The sequence below is a fragment of the Tamandua tetradactyla genome, chromosome 19 (assembly GCF_023851605.1).
Source record: "Tamandua tetradactyla isolate mTamTet1 chromosome 19, mTamTet1.pri, whole genome shotgun sequence".
NCBI lineage: Eukaryota > Metazoa > Chordata > Mammalia > Pilosa > Myrmecophagidae > Tamandua > Tamandua tetradactyla.
The window spans coordinates 70,398,928-70,422,418 of record NC_135345.1 but is presented as its reverse complement, the minus strand read 5'-3'; the positions used below and the strand labels follow the sequence as shown (position 1 = coordinate 70,422,418).

General features: G+C 33.0%; 1 protein-coding gene across 1 annotated transcript in view; it reads left to right on the top strand.

The window, feature by feature from the left end:
* LOC143663303 (UDP-glucuronosyltransferase 2A3-like) overlaps window positions 1-23,491 on the top strand; it is a 108,193-nt gene that overhangs the window by 74,339 nt on the left and 10,363 nt on the right. The window contains exons 3-7 of the mRNA XM_077137023.1: window positions 5,538-6,160; window positions 14,219-14,367; window positions 18,776-18,907; window positions 21,339-21,426; window positions 22,014-22,233. Coding sequence (XP_076993138.1) covers window positions 5,538-6,160; window positions 14,219-14,367; window positions 18,776-18,907; window positions 21,339-21,426; window positions 22,014-22,233 — 1,212 coding nt within the window. The remainder of the gene's footprint in view (window positions 1-5,537; window positions 6,161-14,218; window positions 14,368-18,775; window positions 18,908-21,338; window positions 21,427-22,013; window positions 22,234-23,491) is intronic.

Sequence of the window (23,491 nt, the reverse complement as noted above, 5' to 3'; positions counted from 1 at the left end):
TGAAAGCTTTACTTATTAGATCAGGAACAAGAAAAGGATGCTCCTTGCCACCACTGTTATTCAACATTCTACTGGAAGTTCTACCTATGGAAATTAGTCAAGAAAAAGATGTTGAAGGCATCCAAATTGATAAGGAAGAAGTAAAACTTTCCTTATTTGCAGATGATATGATCATATATACAAAAAAATCTTGAAAGACCACAATAAAGCTCAAATAACTAATAAATGAATTCAGCAAATTGGTTAGTGGGATACGAGATCAACATCTAAAAGTCAACAATGTTTCTATGCATGAGTAATTAACAGATAGAAGAGGAAATCAAGAAAATATTCAAGGAAAAACTCTACTTGCAATAGCAACTAAGAGAATTAAATATTTAGAAATAAATCCTACCAAGTATATAAAGGCCTTATACACAGAAAACTATAACTCATTGCTAAAAGAAGACTCAACTAAAATGAAGGGCTTCACATGTTCATGGATGGGAACACTAAACAATGTTGATATAAATCCTACACTAAGATTTATAGGTTCAATAAAATATCAATCAAAATTCCATCAGTCTGCTTTGAAGAAATTGAAAAATCAAACATTTAATTTATATGGAAGGCTAAGTGGCTCTGAATAGCCAAAGCTATTTTGAAAAAGAAAAATGAATAGGACTCACCATCCCATCTTAAAACTTGTTACAAAGCCACAGTAATCAAACTCTCTTGGTCCTAGCACAAGGACAGACATATATGCCAATGAAATAGAATTGAGGGCTCAGAAATCAACATCACAATTAGAGCCAACTGATTTTTGACAAAGGGGGAAAGCACTCAATTGGTAAAGAATAGTCTCTTCAACCAAATGGTGCTGGAAAAACTGGATCTCCATTGCAAACAAAGGAGGAGTACACTTACCTCACACTTTATGCGAAAATCAATGCAAAATCGATCAAAGATGTTATATAAGAGCCAGAACTAACAAATCCCTGGAAGAAAAATCTAGGGAAACAGCTTCAGGATCTTATTTTAGGCAATGGTGCTGTATACTTTTTACACAAAACACAAGCAACAAAAGAAAGACAGATCAATGGGACCACGTCAAAATTAAAACCTTTGTGCCTCAAAGGACTTTATCATGAAAGTAGAATAATAAGCTACACAATAGAGGAACATATTTGGAAACCACTACCCAATAAAGGTTTACCAGAATGTATTAAAAAAAAAACAAAACCTTCAACTTAACACTAAAAGACAAACAAGCCAATGTAAAAATAGGCAGGACTTTAATAGAGAATGCTCCAAAGAAGATATACAAATAGTAAAAAAAGTACAGTTTGGCAGTTCCTCAGGAAGCTAAATAGAGAATTACCATATGACCCCACGATCCCACTACTAGGTATAAACCCAAAGGGATTGAAAGCAGGCACTTGAACAGATATTTTCACACTGATGTCCATAGTGGCATTATTTCAATTGCTAAAAGATGGAAGCAACCCAAATGTCCAGCAACTAATGAATGGATACACAAAATGTGGTACATGCATACAATGGAATATTATTTAATTGTAAGAAGGAATGAATTTCTGATACATACAACACTGATGAACCTTGAAGGCAGACTGAGTGAAGTAAACCAGATACAAAGACCTATATTGTATGATCTCACTGATATGAAATAATGAGCATAAGCAAACCCATACAGTCAGAATCTAGATTATAGCTTACCAGGGGATAGGGTGGGTATAGGGAGAGTGCAGTTCAGACTTAAAAATGTAAAGATTTACTATTTGAAGTCATGGAGATGTTTTGGTAAAGGACAGTGGTGATGGTGGCACAATGTTGTGAATGCAAACAACAGCATTAGTATATGTATTTGTATGTGGCTTAAAGGGAAATTTTAGGTTGTGTATATGGTAATAGAATTAAAATTTTATAAATCCATGGAACTGCATTACAAAACAAGTGAATGCTAAATTAAACCATGGGCTCTGGCTAATAGTACAATTATACAAATGTGCTTTCATCAATAACAACAAATTTACCACATCAAGGCAAGGTGCTATTAATAAGAAAGTACATGGGAATCCTGCATTTTATGCATGATAATTTTGTAAATCCACAACCTCTCTGATAAAAAAAGAATATATAAGAACTATATTTATCACTGGAAAGAGAGAAAACCTTCTTGTGACAGAAGACGCAAAGACCCAAAGGAATAGATTAATTAATATTTAAACATGATTTAAAACTTGTTTTAAAAATCACATAAACATGGAAAAAAACTACATAAAAGTTGAAAATCTAGGGTGGTGCAATGGTGGCTCGGTGGCAGAATTCTCACCTGCCATGCTGGAGGACTGGGTTCAATTCCTGGAGCCTACCCATGCAAAAAAAAAAAAAAAAGTTGAAAATCTTTTCTACATGCCAATAATAACCATGTAATTTTTCAGATTATATATTTGGCCCTTAGAGATTAAAATAATGATTTTTATCATTATTATGTTAATCATTAAGATATTATACATATTTTCAAACCAGAATCAAATGTTTTATCATGACTACTTTTCCAATATATGATTTTAACTTTCTTTCTGCTCTTTTATGCCTGAGTTTTCAACAAACTCATAGAAATATAATTTCCCCCTTATATTTCTATGTATATAGAGACTAGATATAGGTAGAGATGATAGAGATATAGAAATACACATATGTGTGTGTGTGTGTGTGTGTATACACACACACACACAAATATATACTTACCTTTCCAAAATGCCACAGCATATTTATTGCCTTTGTCTTATTTTCCCAAGATTTTCTTTTCTAAGACCACCTGGCTCATTTTGGTGCTGTGCTACCTAGGACCAATGCAGACTTGACTGAGTAATGTAACCTTTGTCACTCTATTCAGGAGATGCTTAAATTCCTTCATCTCATAGGAAAAACATCTCCTGAGTTTTTTGGTTTCACCTCCTATTTGGCAGAAGTGTGTTTTCAAAGGTTTCTTGAAAAGGAGTGCATTTTTAATTTTGGAAAATGTTACAAAGTTCTTTTGTTACAAAATTCTTCATCACTATCTGTTTGCTTGTATTCTTTCTGGCAATAAACTCTGCCACTGGGATAAGTAAAAACTATCCTCCTGTTTTTTTGTGTTGCATTTACTAAATCATAAGTTTATGGGTCACCTGTATTTATTTTATTAAAATGTCCTTTCAAATCCTTCATCTTTTAAAAATTTGATGAGGTATCTTTTCAAACTTTTGTGTGCCAAGAATAAAAACAAATTAGTACTTATCCTAACATGTTTGTTGAAGATTTATTTCATAATGTGTCTTTCAAAATTTGGTTGCTCTAAAGTCTTTTCTACAATATCATAAAACTTACAACACTATAAATTTATCCATTTATTTCCTTGTCACTTCTGGGTTATATATCCTACACAAAAGAACTTTCAACTTCTAATATTATTACTTTACTTTTGTTTCTTCTAGTTTTTTTTTAATAGTCCTCTGATATCTTTCTGTTTGTGATTTTTTTTGTATTTATCTCTACTCATTCTGAAATGGCAAGAGATATTGCACTAAAGTCCAATGATGCAATACATCATAGTTCTCCGATCCTGGACCTTAGATTAAACTTTGCACATTCTAAAAAATTTATTTTTAGCAAAACAACAAAAAGCCATCTGATTTTTAAATTGCAATAGTTTATCTCTTTGACAAAATTTTGTGTCTAAATACAGCCCTTTATATAACGTGTCAGACTTTTTAGAACACAGATGCATCAATAATCTCTTTTACTCTCAAAAGATACTTTGCAACCTAAAAAAATCCCATCCTAAAGAGTCAGCTGAATCATTATTTCATCATTCCCTTCCTCCATCAAACAAGAACTTTTATGGGACGGGCCCCTCCTCTATATATCTATACTTTCTAAAACTCGTCCCACTTTCATTGATGGAATAACTGTTGGTTAACTGAATTATAGCTTGCAATAATTTCATTTTAATTTGGAACTGTCTTTCTTGTGAACTTATGTCCTATGTATAGTGTAAAACTTTTCAAATACTAAATAATTTCTAAGACTTGTTTGTAGAGAATGTGAAATAATGATATATTTGGAGGGGAAGTTAAATTAAGTTTAAAAATGGATGGATGACTGTACTTCAAATCTATATTTTTAAATGTGCTCTTCTGAAAAAATTCAAGTGTTCATATATTTCGTGGATTGAATTATGCAGCCTGGTTGGACATGTTCTTGGTCTTGGTCTGCATTCTGGTGGGTATGGGTCCCTTGTAAATAAGATCTCTTCAAGATCTTATTACAGTTGGTTGGCCCAACTGAATCAGGCTTGGCTTTAAACTGGATTACTGGAGTCTTTTACAAGCAGAGCATATGTATGTCAGAGGGAAGTCACCAGAAGCACCCAGAAGATGGAAGTTAACATAATTCAAAGAAAATGAGAAAATGACAACATATATATCACCATGTGACACAAAAGCCAAGGGCTGAGGAAGGCTACCAGCCAACCCCACAGAATGCCAGAGTCTTCTCGAGGACATAATCACTTTTCTGAAACCTGGATTTTGGTCTTTAACTTCAAAACAATAAGCCAATAAATTGCCAATGTGTAAGCCAAACCATTGTATGGTGTTGTTTTAGAAGTTAGAAAACTAAAACAATGGTGCAGATAAAAAAACAACAACAAATCTTTCCACAGCAGCTCCTCTTTATTGATTTCATGTCTTTTTAGAATCATCACAAAAATTCTCTGGTTATCCAAACTAGAACCAAAGCACTTACTACATCTTTTAAACATTTCCCACCTCTTATTTCTCATCAAAGAATTCTCATTCTAAATCTTCCATTCACAAACTCAGTGACAACTTCATCAAATCTTGTTTTTCTGATACATATTTCTTAAAACCACCACACTGAATTGTGTTCTCTTCTCTACTATGCAAAATCCATTTAGATGCCAGAATGGCTTCATTAAAGAACAATATGGTTAACTCATAAACCTGATTTGAAAATTTAAGTGGCCATAATGTTAAGGAGATTAAAACACAGCCTACAGTAAAGAATTTGACACTCTCCAGAGTAACTTATTTTGGCTAATTTGCCTTTTCTACACTGCTCCCAGGTCAAAATCTACTCCACAGATTCTGCATTTGTAACTGTCTGCCTATGCAACCATTTTTTTCTCTCATATTGTTTTATTCACTTTGAGTATTCTATTCTGTCACCTTTGCTTCTAGGCTCCCCTGCAGAGCAAATATCATATTGGGCTGTACCCATCAACAATATTGAACAAAGTTCAGTGCATGTGAATCCCCTTTCTTATCTCTAGAAATTAATTTTTAACTTATTCCTGATTAATTGTCATTTTATATCTGTACTCAGCAGCACAGAGACTCCTGCAGAGCAACATTTGAGGGAGATTTTATCATGGTGAGTGAGAAGAGGGTTTCAGCTCTTCTGCTTCTGCAACTGTGCTGTGTTGGCTGTGGATTGTGTGAGAAGGTCCTGGTATGGCCTTGTGACATGAGTCATTGGCTCAATATTAAAATCATTCTGGAAGAACTCATGGAGAGGGGTCATGAGGTGACAGTGCTGGTTCCTTCACACAATTACATCATTGACGACAGCAAGCCTTCCACACCAAACTTCAAGGTGGTGCCTGTGCCAAATGATGAAGAGAGATCGATGAATATACTAAATGACATTTTGGATGCAGCTGTGAATGTGATGCCAAAATTGTCATACTGGCAATCAGTGATAAAACTCCAAGAGTTGCTTCTTCAAACAACTGGAGATGTGAAACTTCTGTGTGAGAATGTAGTATACAATAAGACACTCATGAAGAAACTCAAGGAAACTAACTACAATGTAATGATTATAGATCCTGTGGTGCCCTGTGGAGAGCTGATAGCTGAGGCACTTGGAGTCCCCTTTGTGCACACATTAAGAGCATCCATAGGTGGCACATTGGAGAAATACTGTGGGAAACTTTCAGCTCCACCTTCCTATGTGCCTGTTCCCATGGCTGGATTAAGGGACAAGATGACCTTTCTGGAAAGGCTGAAAAATCTAATGCTTTCCCTTTTATTTGACTTCTGGTTCCAGCCATATGATGTTCAGATTTGGGATCAGTTTTACAGTGAGGTATTAGGTAAGAGACTCTTCAATTCCTTCTAAACTAGTTACCAAAGTATAAGAAAAGTCTAGTATGATGAAAGAAATCCCTTTTTAAAATTCTGTCTATCCTGTAAAACTATTTAAGTGATACCAGTGAACTAGTCATTAATGCCTAATTGTGGAGGTGGAAGCAAGAAATTTTTTACCATAGTTACTCTTTCTTTAGAGTTATCTAAATATTTCTGCATGTTACCTTGCGAACACATAGTAGATGGTTATCAAAATGAAACAAAATGTAAAGCACAAATAGATGTTACAATAGTGAAGAGATGTTGTTTCTCACATATAAGCTAAAAACAAATAGACCAATACACTGAATTTTCAAATGGAATGTGGTTGCACGATTGTGCTTTCATTGGTAAAGATGGTAATACTTGTATGAGATCGTCTCCTTGCTCGAACACAGTAATAAGGTGAAATATGATCTATATTTAGAATGAATTTGAATTTGGTACTTTTTTATTTTTCCTGAACTTTTCTTAACAAGTTCTGAGAATTTTTGAGAATCACTGATTTAACTTGTAACAGAGTACCTGTCCTTTTTAGCCCTTTCAAAAATTTTAGATGGAATTTCAGAAAATCTTGTGTGGACTGTTTCATCATGGCTGCTCACAGTGAAGAGTTTCTTGGATGCATTATGTTTTGTGGGATAGCGTTTACAGAGCCTTCAAAAATTAAGTAGAGAACATTAAAGGGCCTTGCATTTGGAAGGGTAAAAAGACAGTTGAGTTTTCCCTTCAGTTATTTACTTATTCTGCCCCCTTTAAATTGATGGACATTTCTACTAAAGGATGTTTTGCTTTGTAATTTTTATGCATCCACGTATTAACTAAATTCATCAATTCAGGTAGGCTTCCACTCCAATGTCTTTGGGAATTGCCTAGGAATATGAACTATCAAAGAAAGGATTATATTAGAACCTCAAACTACTACCTAATTTAACTCAATAACTTTTAAATGATAAATTGCTTCACAGAACTAATATAAAAGAAATCCACTTCAAAAATTGTTAAAGGAAGTTTTTGCATATTGAAAGGAAAAGACAGGAAGCAGTGGCTTGTAGTAGTGTTAAGAAATGAAGGTCATCATTAAGGGTAATTAAAGACCAAATGAAAAATTCAATAGTGCCATATCATCATTATACAACTCTACTCTTTCATTCATATAAAAATTAGATTGTAATTGAATATGAAAAAGGCATATTTTCTAATAGTGGATATACAAAATATAAAGTGGTAAAGTGGGACAAACAAGCAACATAAAGGGGAAGCAGATGGGTATAGGAGTGGAGAATGCATGTGCTATTGAAGCTGTGGTGGTATCTTTTCAAACTAGTAGATTATGGATGCAGGTTATGCGATATAAATCCCAGGGCAAAGGATATGAGTTAGTCATATCATAAATAAATATAGGAAAAGGATAGGCTCTTTTATATATAAATATTGTGGGTTACGTTTACTCTAAGTATATAAGACAATTTTTTAACTAATAATCTGTAGCAGGTTTTTTTTTGCTACAAGTACTCTCACTGGTTTTCATTCTTATATATTCTCATGTTCTTCACTAGGCCAATCTGAATGAATAAGCTTAGCTTCATGCTTGATGTCATAATAAAATTAATAAATACACATGGTTTAAAAATCTAAATGGTCAAAAATATACATTATAAAGTGCAATTTTATCTCCATTTTCCCCTATTTTGACACTTAACCTCATTTCCTCATATCAAGATATTTCTATGCATTGTTAAACATTGGAATTGTATACCTTTTAATTTTCCTTCTTACCAAATAAGAGCAATTGCTAAATATTCATTTCTGTCTCCTTTTTTTAACCTAATATAGATTTTATCTTTCCACATCACCATTTAAAATCAACATCATTCTTTATATTGATCTTATATTATTAACTTTTATGATATTACAATTTGTTTAACTAGTCTAGTTCATAATCTTGTTTGTGTTGTCCAAATCATAGCTACTACAAAATATGTTGAATTGAATATTACATGATTCTTTGCCATGTTGACATCCAAAATTGTTCAACCATTTCAGCTTTATCCTCAGACTTTTTCTGAGGGTGGCCATCATTTACGAAATTTGTTTATCTTATTGATCTCTAATTGTTTGGCATTCAAGGAATTTAAGGTTTCTTCCGTGATAAATAGTACAATATTTTCTTCAGTCTATCAATTGTCTTTTGAATTTTCAAAGGAATGAATACATGCTAAAGCATTTTTACATCTTTATTAATGCATTTTCAGATTTTGAAAGATAGCATACCTTCCAAAAGTGTGCAAAATGTAAAATTAAATTGATTCTATATATTCCAGATAATTTTTTGTTGGTTTTACGAATGCGGATATCTTCTTCCAGTTTATGATGTGTCTTCTCACTCTGTAATATCATAATCTGAGCTGCATTGCAGTTTTTAATTATAATGTGTTCAAACTAATTAATTTCCTTTATATATTTCCTTCATATACTTGAACACAGCAATAAGCTGAAATATGATCTATATTTAGAATGAATTTGAATTTGGTACATTTTCAAATGCTCTATGACCAAATAATAAACATTTCCTTATATGCTGTTTTGAATTTAAAGATTTATTTGAACTTGGAATTTTGGGTGTGTATATTGTAAGGAGGTCAATTTCTTTCCTTTTTCTTTTGCTTCCCTCCCTGTTTTCTGTCTACCATCCTCATTATATTCCTTCTTTCTTCCCTCCCACTTCCCTCCTTCCTTCCCTCTCTTCTTTCCTTCTTTTGAAGTGGAATAAGGACTTAGCCCATCATTATTTATTGAAGAGTCTTTTTCCAGAGTCCTTGATTCTCACCTTAACAATCACTTCTAATGTTCTATAAATTTTCAAGTTTCATAAAAATTGAAATTTTGAGATTTTAATGACATTTGCATTAAATTGTAAATTGATTTGGTGAGAATGGACATCTTTACGATTTTTTCTTCCTATACATAAATATGCTATCTCTGTCTTTTTAAATTTTTGTGCATAACTTTCAATAAGATTTTTATCACTGTAATGATTCAAAGCTTATACAGCATTGTCCTGGTACCTGCCCATGGGGGGATAAAAATAGCTTATACAGCATTGATAAAGTTATTGAAATTTTTTAAGTTGATGTACAGATTTTTATTAAATTTTCTGATTGCTGCCAGTGCATAGAAATTAAAATTGATATTTCATATTGTTTTCACATCCAACAAAATTACCAAAATGACTTTTTAAACTATTATTGACATATATTTTGGAATTTGCGACATGGAAGTCATATAATATACAAAAAAGAAATTTAGATCACAAGATCTCCTGGTTTCTATTGTCTTTTTTTAATTGTTTAAACTTCGGTGAATTAAGGCATTATTAAATTAAAGCTGTCATTCATTCTTATCATTGACTTTTACTCATTCATCTTAAGGGAATATATTCAATAAGTTTATGTAAATGTTAAATTTCATTAGTGCTTTGGTAGCTGTTTTTCACCAGACTTACAGAATTCTTTCCAATTCCTAAACTGCTAATAGCTTTTGAAATTACATACAAATATTGTGATTTTTATTGTTTGTTATAATTACAATTGTTTTCTTTCTTTGACTGTTTATAAGATGAATTATATCTTTGATTTAACATTTCTAAAACTTTCAATTATCATTGCATTCTTAGAATGAACCAAGACATATCCAAGATATTGCCATATCTTTTGTGACCAAGATATCGCCATATGTTCCTTTAATAAGTTATTAAATTCAGTTAGCTATATTTTTAAGGATTAGAACACTTATTTTATGAGAGATTAACTTTATTTTTTTATTTTACTAACATATTATGCTTTCTTACTCATTTTAATTCCTTTTTTAACTTTACTGTGTTCTTGGGTTGACTGCTTAAATACATTCTTTATTCAATAACTATTTAAAACAACAATTTTTTTCAAATTCCATATTTGCTGTATTACTTAATATTTTATTTTTAATATTTTTATTCATTCAGTTCTAAGTATTTTCTAATTTCTTCTTAGGCAAAAGAGTGCAGAAATGTGTGTTTCAATTTCAATTTGAAATATAAGATATATCAGTTAGCTATTGTGACAAGAATGCTTTGTAGCATACTGCCCCAAACTGAGTGGCTTCAAAGAATGGTCATTTACTATTATTTACAAGTCTATGAATCGACAGAGTAGTTCTAGTTTCTAATGGGCTTACTTATCCAAATGTGATCGACTGTAGATTTAGTACACAGATCTCCTCTTGCCTGAGACATCTACATGTTTGTGGCTTTACGTGCTTGTCTCAGTATACCACTTGTATCTATTCCACAAGTTAGTTTAAGAATGTTCTCATAATAGGCCAGAGGTCAAAGATAAGGGTGAAACAACCCAAGCACTATTTCATAATTTGGACATGGATGCAGAGAAGTATGAAAATTTAAGGCATTAATGCAGTCATTTTACCACATGGAATTGGCTAGTTGTCTTTTTTCTATTAGTTTCCAATTTAATTGGATTATAATCAGAATACATCTGTATGATACCAACATGAATTTTTGTGGCTAGATATATATGTATATAGTAGTTTCTAAAGTATTTGTCATAAAATCTCTGTATATATTGGTGGATGTAAAACAATTACGTTCCTAGTGAATTGAAAATATTTTATTATTTTTAGGACACTTTTTATTTCCAATAATCCTCTACTGAGTTAAAAGGAATTGTTGATATTTATATTTGTTGCATCTTCCTTCTTTTGGCAAGTATATATTTGGAGCATTTTCCCAGCATTTTATTTTAAATTTTTATGCATCGTACAGTACTAAATTTAGTCTTTTTTGACAAGAATATAATTGAAATTTTTCAATCTAATATTTTCTGTAATTATCCTAGAGAATTTTTATCAATTTGAATTTATTTTGAAAATATCTGTACTTAATTTCTAACATTTGTTCATAGTCTTTCTATTTTTTAATTATTGTCACTCGCATTATTCTGTTATTTTTTTTTTATTTGAGAGGATGATATTTTTGTTTCAGTTTCCTTTCTTTTTTCCATATTTTTCCTATACTTGTATGGAAGTTAAATGCTGCACTAATACTTAGGTGTACTTTTTTGGTAAGTTTGTACCTGAACTTCTGTTAATTGAATGTGAGTTCAATGTCATTAACCTGGGAATTTTTATCTATTTACACAAATTGGAAATTGGATTAAATTGTCAAGTTTCACAATTCTTTGATATATTTTATCTAAATTTTTTAATTTATGTTTTATTTTCCTTTGATTTTTTTTCTTTCTTTTTTTTATAATATTATTTAGGACTATTTGAAAATGTCTTTATATTTTTTGAGTGTTTTCATTCTACTTGTTAGGCAGTTAAAGATTTATCTCTATTGTTATAGTGACTAAGCTTAATGCATATTTAAATATCCCTGGAGTTAACCATCATATTTACGATATTGCTTAATAACATAAAAAGTATACAATCAATTGGGTTTATCTCTTATTCTTAAGCTTATCAGCTTTTTAAAGCTTGGAATTGCCCAGTTTTCTATTTTTAAACCTTTATGTTCTCAATTTATATGCACTTATTTCATGATCTCACCTGATCAAAGAGTTTGAATTACAAATTTTAAGTTGAAGACTCCAAAATTTGCATTTCTTTCTGACATGTTCTCCCCAGAACTGGAACCTTATAAAACCAACTGCCTACTCCACATCAACTTATATTTCATAATTTTGTTATTTAAACCTGAGCTGTAGCTCTTACCCCACCCCAAACATGCTCTCACTGTTATCTTCTCCATTTGATTTAATCGAAACTCAGTTCTTCCAGTAACTCAAATGAAAAATATGAGCATCAAAATGCATCTACTCTTTTTCTCCTACTCCACAGGTTTACCAGAAATTTGTATCAACTTTAACCTCAAAGTATATGTTGAACTTCACTCTTCTCAGCACATCCATTGATATTATCCTGGTCAGAGCTACCAACATTTCTCACCTAAATTTACCAACTTAACTTCACAGTATAAGCTGTAATGAAAAAGAGAAAATAGATAACATGGCACAGACTGCACACAAGTATATTTTTCTTGATGTAACTGTTCAAAAGAAGGCAGAATTTTCTGCTTATAATGTCATCCAGGTATCCAGGAACTGAATATGTTATCACTCTTGCATCTCTTAGAGTGAAGTTTTTTTTCTTAAGGTTATGAAAGGATATTTGTATTCTGGCTGGAGAAAATGTTAAAAAGAAGTGAAAAAAACAATATATATATTTTTCTAAATGCAATCCAAAAATTGTACATATTAGTTTATTCACATAGCTTGAGCAAGAACTTAATAACTTATGGATACTAGAAAAGTTAGATAGCCAGAAAGGTAATATGATAGATTGAAAATTGTCCCCTAGTGGAGTTTTATCCAGTCCTCCTCACCTTGAGTAAAGAATTTGATCATGCCTTGATGCTGCCCTCAAGAATGTCTTTCAATTAATACCCATATCATGTGACTCACTGTGGAGATTTAAAGTAATGGATTCATTCAATAACAATATTTACTTGACAGCTCAAATTTAATTGATATAATCATCCATTGTTATTATAATTAAGTTTTATGTGAATAATACAATTACAGGGAAAGGTTTAATGATCAATTTTAATTTGGTATTCTTGCTTCATAGAACACTATTACAAATAAGTCTTATGAATTTATCAACTTTTTCGCATACTCTGTTCAGTTTCATTCTCTCATTTTGATCTCCATCATAATTGTCATTGTGAGTTGCTGTTCTTAATACAGAACTCTGGATAATGCCATAATATTGGTCATTCTTCAAATGCAATCTAGATGTCATTCACATCAAAACCAAGAGAAGGTTGATATTCACAGCAGGATGTCAGAAACTTAGATCAGATATAAAATATCTCAAGGACATAAATACATTGGCTCTGAAATTGCAAAGTTGAGTCTTCATCCAAATTCTAATAATTTCAACCTTAGGATCATTGGGCAAAGTTTCATCATTATCAAAGTTATTGGAATAAATGTCTTCAAGTATAACATGAAACTTAAAATGTGATGCCAAAAAAATGCTCTCTTTCTGGCATTTATATGACCACAAACTGAGTTTTTCTTTTTTTAAATCTCAGTTACAATATATGTTTTTTGTATATTGAAATGGTTTAACTGGTAATTTGTAAGTGTAGTTCTTTTCACATAATTCCTAAGAATACCTAGAATCTGTTTCCATATTAAAAACATCATTTGAAGACAGAATTAAAGTAAGCATGTGATAAAGATATGCTTATGTGTTCATTAATTTAAAAAAAATGGTCAACATGGGTGTGAATTATGCAGGGATTTGCTAGTAAGAAAATTGCAGCTCTTCAATAGAAATAATGGAGTAGACTAAGGAGGATGAAGTGGGGCATGTGAGTGGTGGCGTCTTTTACACATATGAGGCACAGTTTCAGGACTGGAAACTACTGAGAGTTGTTTTGGTAGAGATATGGTGTGTCTGATCTATCTCTAATTTAACCAGAGAGTAAAAAGTGAGTAATAAATTCATCAGTATCTTGGTGTTGTGGATACATTTTTATTGAATTTATTGTGATGACAATATACTTACATTCAGTTATTTTTTCCCCAATTCCCTCTCTCTCCCTTTCTACTGCCTCCATTCATTTCCCTCTATCACTTTTCTCTTCCTCTTCCTTCCATCTTCTTTCATTCCTACTTCCTGCCTTCCTTCCATCTTTCCTTTTATCCTTAATTTTTTTCATTCTTTTTGCTCCTGTTCAGTTTTCTTATTCCTGTCTTTCTTATTTATATATTTTTCCCTCATTGTTTCCCATTAGAACTCTAGTGCACCCTTGTATTTGACATCCAGAACCCATGAATTTCTACAGAATACGAATTGCTTTTCCTTTCAGAGCTCATTACTTACTTAATGAGTGATAGAATTGTTCCCATTGATCTTTTATGCTAATTCTTCCATCCACCATTTTCCTTCTCCTCCAGGAAGACCCACTACATTATGTGAGACTGTGGGGAAAGCTGAAATTTGGCTAATCCGAACATATTGGGATTTTGAATACCCTCGTCCGTACTTGCCTAATTTTGAGTTTGTGGGAGGATTGCACTGCAAGCCTGCCAAACCTTTACCTAAGGTAATTCTGTTAAATTGGAAGATTTTATGTACCTCATGGCATTATATCTGATCCTTATTTTCTGTTAAAGATCACCCCTTCATAACAGACACATGGATTAAATCATTTTAGGTTGCCATTTCAGTAATTTTTTCCAGGTCACAGGTGCTATTCTAAGTAATATTAAGTATGTTTGTCTTTACATTAAAATATTAAACAGAAGAACGACATGGACACTCCTTAAAAATGTCCTTGTGGTTATCACTCAGGGGATGAATTAGAAGGGTGGAAAATTAGAGCCAAGAAATCACTAGGGGGCTAACAAGTATGACAGTGTTCTGAATAACACAATTTACCATGATAGGAGAGAAATGAATTCCTTTCTAAAGAACTTTGGGCTGAAGCCACAGATTTGGTGAATAATAGGAAATGTTGAGGGTAGATATAGATTTGATGAGGACTTCAATTTCTATCATGGGGTTTTATTTGGACACTAGTGAATTTTACTGAGATAGGAAACCCTTAGTGGAAAAAGTTCCTTGAACTGAGGATGATGAGCTCATTATAGACCTAATCACTGTGAAGAGATAATGCAATTTTCAGGGGAGTTTTCAAGGAATATTTGGGTAGTACAATGTCTCAATTTCAGCAGAAGGCAATAGAAATAGTCTGTGATTCATTAGCATATAGTAGAGCTCATAGAACTGAGATATCCAAATGTTGGATTGGTTCTTTATAAATGTGCCCTTTTTTGTATGGAAAAAGAAAATCATATAACATACATCAAAGTATAAATGTACAGTCCAAGCTAACTGTATTGAGAATCAAAGAAAATACTAGATAAGCATTAGAATATCGTATTTAATTATCAATAGACAATTAGAATACAGACCCTATTTATATGAGTTGTGGGAAAATGAGCAAAACCTGTATAGAATGTATCAGCATAAATGTTATTCCCAGGAGAGTCCTTTATTTTCTTATATGATTATATTCCTATTGATGTATGAAGTTTCATTTCAGGATTCTGAATATCCTTTTGCTTAGCAGTGAAATTATGGTTGTAAACCAAGAACCATTGAGAGTTGGTATTATAGAAAATAATGAATGACAGTTTAACTAGAACTATAGAAAGAGATGGGACATAATCATGGCTTTCTAGATCGTTTCTCATTGAGCATTATTATGCTTGTCCTTCTACCTCCCAGCCTCCCATCTCAACCTTTCCCCTGATAAGCACAAATACATCACATGAATCTCATGATTTCACAAAAACTTATCAGATAAATGATACAAGGAGAAAATTATTGCCTTTCAAATTCAGTTTATCTACTGATATAGAAGTTAAAGAAATGTGAATACCAATCATGATTTATAACTCTTCTGAATGATTTAAGTCAGTCAATGAATACACAAAATAAAAATGACACTGGGGACTTCCATGACCAGACACACATTGTACACCAGTCTGGAACAGGAGGAAAGACTGAATTCATAGCACAGAACTGTAAGGAAAATCTCCTGAACTGTAGAGTCTGGTTCCCCTTCCTCACTGGCACTGCAGGTTGTTCTGGAAACACTTTCCTATGGGAAAAATAAATTTTTTTAAAAGATGTTGCAAATTTATAGCATATAAGATAAGTATGTATAATAGAGTTTGTATGTATATACGTAACACCAAAGCATACACCTCATTAAGGCAATGTTTCTGATTGTCATGTGACTTTCTATTCCAAAGCTTTCAGAATTCTTGTCGACATGACTTTACTAGGAGCAAAGCAAGGAGGGATCAAACAAGCTTCAATTGCAGATTTAATTAACAAATTTGAAGTGCTGAAAACAAGCTCTGATCATAGATAAACTCAGAACAAGCATGAAAGCAATCCTGAGGTCTCTCCTGGCAGAGAGGAGGTGGGCAGATAAAAAAGAAAAACAAACAAACAAACAAAAAAAACAGAGAAGATTATGGAATCAGCTGAGCTCAAAATACTGGAAAAGGGTTGTACACATAGAAAGTGGACTCAAAAGTCAGGTACCAAACTCCAGTTTTTGACTGGCAAACTCTGGTGGTCAGTTGATCTGGTTAGGGCTACGATAAATCAGAATACAGGGTAAAGAATGATATTACCTGTATTTTTTTTTTATTTTATTATTTTAAACTTCAGCTCCTAGGAGACCAAAGGAAGAGATGTTTATTTGCTACAAAATTTATATTTTCTAGCAGCACACTATCTAATTTAACCTGTATGGTCAGTCAATTCAAATAATATACTTACGTAGAACCTTGAATAGGGAATGGGATCTTGTTACTTTGTACAAGTTCATATAATATCCCAACACCTACCAGAGTAATTTGAGCAGAAAATAAAAAACTGTTTGCAAAATCCCTTTGAGGAACTGGGGGAAAATGTGGAAATATTAAACTTCCCCACCTGGGGAACTTCTGATATTCTCTCAAGCATTAGGAACTCCAAATTTAATAAGCCAAGCCCTTGATTATGAGGCTTGCCCTCATGAAACTTATTCATGCAAAGAAGAAACTAAGCTTACTTATAATTATGCCTAAGAGTCACCCACAGAGAAGCTCTTTTGTTGCTCAAATGTGGCCTCTCTTTCTAAGCCAACTCGGCAGGTGCAATCACAGCTCTCTCCCTACCTAGGACATGACTGCAAGAAGGGAAAATATACCTGGCAACTTGGGATATGACTCCTATGCATGAGCCTGGCCCTGGCATCATGGGATTGAAAAAACTTCTTGGTCTAAGGGGGAAAAAAATGAAACAAAATAAAGTTTCAATGGCTAAAAGATTTCAAATAGAGTCGAGAGGTCACTCTGGAGGTTATTCTTATGCATATATAGACATTTCTTTTTAGTTTCTAGTGTATTAGAATAGCTACAAGAAAATACCTGAAATTGTTGAACTTTTAATCTAGTAGCCTTCATTCTTGAAGAAGATTGTACAACTATATAGCTTTTATAGTGTGACCTTGTGATTGTGAAAACCTTGTGACTGACACTCCACTTATCCAATGTGTGGGCAGATGAATAATAAAATAAAGATAAAAAATAATGGCGGGGGACAGGTATAAAGGGTTTGGGGATCTTCTGGTTGTTCTTTTTATTTTTATTTTTTTCTTTGGCGTAATGAAAATGTTTTAAAATTGATTGTGGTAATGAATCTATAATTATAAGAGATATATTTACTCCTAAAGAAATTAGATTTTTCTATCTGATGAAACCACAGAGCCATTGATTCTATGGTTTGGATGATTATATGTTATGCATCTATATCTCAATAAAATTGCATTAAAAATAACACTAGGAGGACAAAAATAAAATTAAAACTGGGATAGAGTGAAATCAGGATTCAAAATTCAACTGACACATATGTACCTTTTTATGTACATTTGTACATAAACACAGACATACACAAAGTTGTTTGGGATAGATGAATCAAAATAGTACAACACTAGTTTCTTTGACTTCTCAGATGTTTCACTAACATTAATTCAAGATGAGAAATGTCCATCTACTTTCACCTAATATGTTTCCTCTTCCCTGATGATATTCGTATCCATAAACTGAGAATATGGTAAGGTGCTACAAATGGTTGCATACAGAATGTATGACATATATTTAGAGGATAACATTCACATAGATTATGATGTTAATACCTCTAAACCCATAGGCGGCAGTGTCAAACTTCCAAAAGTGTAAGTCTTGACACAGGAAATTGCCTAACAATTCTGGCATAAGACTCAAACTAAGTAAAGAAGCCAGTGTTTCAGTCATATGGAAGTTTTGTACATAAAAGAAGACAAAGAAGTACTGCCATAATATTTTTTGTGGTATACCAACATTCACCATGTGATCCTTTTTTTAAATATATTATCATATGTTCCATTCTTAACAAATGTCTTCTTAGACTGATTAATCAGGAATGTGTAAACTTGAGAAAAATAATCTTGAACCTCTGTCTGAAAAGAAAGATGATGAATTTACTAATACGCTATTGGATATAAAATAGCTTGCTAAAAATTCTAGAAGCCCACTTCAGGACACTTCCTTAAGCTTACTTCCAAGTAATATTTTTACATTTTATTAACAACCCAGTGTTTGGTAAGTTTAAACCTGGGGGATAACAGTGTTCATCAACCAGGTAAAAAGGCTGTCCTTTTATCATCTATTGCTTTTGTGTAATTATTTGATTAATGCCATTCCTGATAATCACTAACTATATATGTAAGCCATAAATATGAGATATATTTACTCCTAAAGAAATTAAATTTTTCTTCTTTTAATAGAGCCTAACAGTGGTTTTTGCCCTTTGCTTGAATCTTCAACTTCAGAAATTCAAGTGAACCTTAATGCTTTTCTTTTGATACTGGACTTTTGTAATAGAGGTTTTTGGGTTTTTTTTCTCTGCAGGAAATGGAAGAATTTGTCCAGAGCTCAGGTGAAGATGGTGTTGTGGTGTTTTCTCTTGGGTCAATGGTCAAAAACCTCCCAAAAGAAAAGGCCAATCTCATTGCCTCTGCCCTTGCCCAGATCCCACAGAAGGTTAGTTCAACAGCTTATCTTGTTGACATTGTTTTAGTTTCTGCAAAACTTTCTTTCAATTTCCAATAACACATTCATCTTTTCCTTTAAGGTCGCATCAGAAGTAAATTTTGCATTCACATTTCTATCAACAGTCTTTTCAAAGCATTTTAGGCTCTTCCTATCAAACACATCAAATTTTTCTGCCACTACCCATTACCCATTTCCAAATCTGTTTCCACATTTTAGGTATTTATAATTGCTGCACCCCACTTGCTGGTACCAAAAACTGTTTTAGTTTCTGGCTGTGAAAACAAATACCATGCACTGGCTTGGCTTAACAGCAGGAATTTATAGTCTCATTTTGAGGCTAGAATTTTAAATAAATCATTAAGTGAGATGTTCTCCCAGGAGACTGGCATTCTGTTGCCAATTCTGTCCTTTGCCTTTCTTTCATAGAGCAATGCATATGGAGGCCTCTCTTAGTTTCTCTGGATCTCATTGATTTCCTATTTCTTCTCATGGTTTTCTCTCTTTCTGTCTGAATTTTATTCTGCTAATAAAAAACTCAAGTAATAGAATTAAGATTCATCCTGATTAGTTTGGCCACACCATAAAATAAGTCAACTCATCAAAAGGTACTATTTACAATGGGTTCACACCCAGGAAAGGGTTAAGATAAAGAACATGTATTTTTGAGGTACATAATTCCAAGTCACCACATGCAGCTACAATAGCAATTGGAAAGAAAATGTAGCCAAGAGTGCTCCTTTGAGATGACTGTGGAAATTCATTATAGAACATTATTAATCTTGTATAATTTGAAAGCTATGGCTATCTTGTATAACAATCAAGATCATTAAGTAAAAGTTTGTTAAATATTAAAATAGTGTATTTAGGAACACATGGTCAGTTTTCTCATCAGCCTTGGAATTACTGGGGAAATATATTTTTGTAGTCATATGTTTTAAAGACAATAAACATGAAAGCATTAGGCCCCTATTAATATTCCAGTATCTGAAAATAAGATCTGGTCTGACTACTCACAAAAGTTCTGAACTATTTTAGTTCCAAGTTCTGGGAAAAAGAGAACTGAAATGACTAAAAGTGGAGAAGAATTGTGCTCAATAATTACTCCATATCTCCAGGCACTCCTAAGACTATATTGGTGCTTAATTGAGTTAGAAGTAGCAGTCTAGATTCATTTAGTCTTACCGCATATAGTATTCTATAGTCAAAAATCATGTAAAATCTTAATATTATCATCAAGCAATATACATTTCCTTAATTATGATATTCAATTAATCTTAAATTGTTGTCACTACATTTCTAGATTCAACACTTTGGATATTGCTACTTATGGACTCTCCAAGGGCTCCTTTTATCTATATATTTGTTAAAACAAATGAAATATTATCAGAACAAGTTTACTAATTGAGTATGTTAACTTTGATTCTGTGTTTAATTGTTTTCAGGTAAAAGTATAGGATATCTATACCTTTATTTATTATTTAATCTGAACTTAGTCTAATAGACTTCCCGAAGAGTAAAAAGTATGTAACAAAAGGTTCCTATCCTAACAAGAAACTTAATAGAAGAATAGAGTGAAAGCAAACCACTCCTTTCATTCTCATTCAAAAAATTTGTTTTAAAGATAAAAGGAAGAGGGGGAGGGAGGGAAGGAAGGAGGCAGACAGAGAGAGAGGAAGAAAGAAAGGGAAAAGAGAGTAGGGGTAAGAGAGAGAATGGAAGAAAGGGAGGAATGAAAGAAAAAAGAGAGGAAAGGAGAAAGAAATGAAATCAATCTTTCAAATAAAAGACATGCAAACTATAAAGCAAATTATATTTATGAAAATGTTGGATTTTTAAAGTGAGAGTTAGTAAGTCCCAGTAATGTAAATTTACACAGAAATTATATTGTCTTCAATAAATTTTAACTCTCAACCCTAATTGATCAAAATGTGCATATTTTCTAATTTTGTTACTATAATATCATAACCCAAAGCTTTTAAATGACAATTGTCAATATTATTTTGTGATAAACATAAAATTGAACCATGAGAATGAGTTTGGCCCAGTAACTTAAATTTGCCAACAAATCCATGTTTTCTGCAATACGTTTAACTCCATATCTTGATTAAACCAGTGCTAATTTATTTTTCCATCCTGCACTTGTAATTTCACAACCCAAATTTTCTTAATTCACTACTGTCAAAATATTAATACTATACCTAATAAACAATAATAAATTATAAGCAATTCTTTAAATAAAAAGGCAGTTTTAAACAATCTTACTAATTCATTCACTATTTCTACTGTTTCCACCTCTCATCTATTACCTGAAACTGGATCAGAAAGAACTGTGATTATGTGATTTGTAAATGGTTCTAAAGCCTTAAAATGCCATTATCTTGGGGTTTTACTTGTGAAATAAATTCATTTTCTACCACAGGTTTTATGGAGATACAAAGGAAAGGAACCAACCACATTAGGAGCCAATACTCGGCTCTATGACTGGATACCCCAGAATGATCTTCTTGGTAAGATTATAGGGGAGAAAACCTGTAAAGTTCCATGAGGGATAAGTTGGGTAACTATCTATTTTTTTATTTTTATTTTTTTTTACATGGGCAGCTACAGGGAATCGAACCCGGGTCCTCTGGCATGGCAGGCAAGAACTCTGCCTGCTGAGCCACCATGGCCCACCCTGAGAAACTATTTAACAACAAGAAATTTCAAGGCATATTTAATAATTGTAAAGTTCCAATTTTATTTCCTATTTTAAAGCAGATAGAATACAATAATTCTCCACCAATTTTATAGATTCATATTTCCTATGATTGACTTAACTGTATCCTCAGTTCAGACTCATTAGTCTTCAAGTTCCAGGCTCAGTTCAGGCAGCATCTCTCCAGTGAAACCTTCCTAAAAATGCAAAGGTGTGAAGTCATTCTTTCCTAGGCTGCAATTTCCTGTGCTAGCAAAGTGACAGGTGTTTAGCTTTTATAGAAAATGTTTCCTTCTTGAGTGATTAATCCTGTTGTTGTTTTTTCCATTTAGTCTCTGAAATTATATTAACATATTATGATGAAAGTCTCCCCTACTTCTCCCCCAACCCTCAAACTAGGTCATCCTAAAACAAGGGCGTTTGTCACTCATGGTGGAATGAATGGGATCTATGAGGCTATTTATCACGGGGTCCCTCTGGTGGGAATTCCGCTCTTTGTTGATCAGCCTGACAACATCCTGAACATGAAGGCCAAAGGAGCAGCTGTGGATGTGAGCATAGACACCATGACAAGTGCAGATTTGCTCCGAGCTTTGAGAACAGTCATTAACGAACCCTCGTAAGTACTTTTAGAAAATGTCCAGTGTTCGCATGGGAAGAGCTTCTGAAGCACCTTCTCTTCACTCCACCTCTCGCCACACACTACGTCCTGGAAATGCTGGAAATGCTGCATCCATGAGCACACTCCAGGCTGAGACAGCCATGTCAGGACTGTAAAAATAAAGAATAGTTTCTGAGATGTATGTGGAGAGGCCTGAGATGGGGTGGGAACTTCCTCTCTCCTAGCCACTAGGGACCTCAGACCTGGGGGTCAGGCATAGCAGGACCCCTGACTCAGATTTCACTTCTCTGGAGGCCTCAGGCACAGCACACTCTTCTCACAGCCTAATGCAGCAGATCTGCACTCTGTCCACAGAAAGAATCTTCAGATAAGGCTTGTTCACAAAGCCTGATGCATTAAAGCATCTGTAATTCATAGAAAACATATGAATATATTTTATATTCAGATATGAATATATTTTTAATATGAATATATGTTTAATATGAAGGTTGCTCTATAGATGAAAAGTTGGAGGCTCAGATCCCTTACCCTCTAATTGATTAATGGCCAAACCCTCAAGGAGGTTAAAGACACCTCAGTCCTCCCCTTCCTGACTTAGGGAGGGAGAGTAAGCCAAAGCAGAGAGCTGAGCTGGCCAACAACAGGCAGAAGTCTATTGGCTCACCTGGCTCCTGTCATCTGCAGCACCCAAGCCCTGTCCAGAAGCCTGATCCCAGTAAACAGCATTTAAAAGTCCTGGCATGTGAGATTTGCCTTCCTTGGCAGGACGATCAAAATAGAGAGAATATTTTTCATCTACTATTTAAAAAAATGTAATTTTTCTGGGTGGTTTATTTTCAAATAACCTCCAAAAGATGACAAATATAAAAATTACATTTCAGTTAATTTACAAAGCCAAGTGTTTTACTGAAACTGAAATTAAAAACTGATGACCCCAGATATTCCATCAAAATATTTTTCAGCGTGAATATATAATATTACGGCTCACAAAAATTCTCAGTTTTTTCCAGAAAGATCTGTTTATTTTTGCAAACCATTAGGTGAGGACAGAAATGGAAGAGATAATTTGCTTGATATTAGTCATTCTGAAGTGATCATTGTTAACACAGAGTATAAACCATTCATCACTAAACACATAATACAGGAAGAGTTGTAGATGAATTAATAATTTTATAAATATTGGTTTGTACTATTTGTGGCTCTTTAAAATTGTATGTCAAATATAATATCATTTGATTTAACTGAGAAATAAATC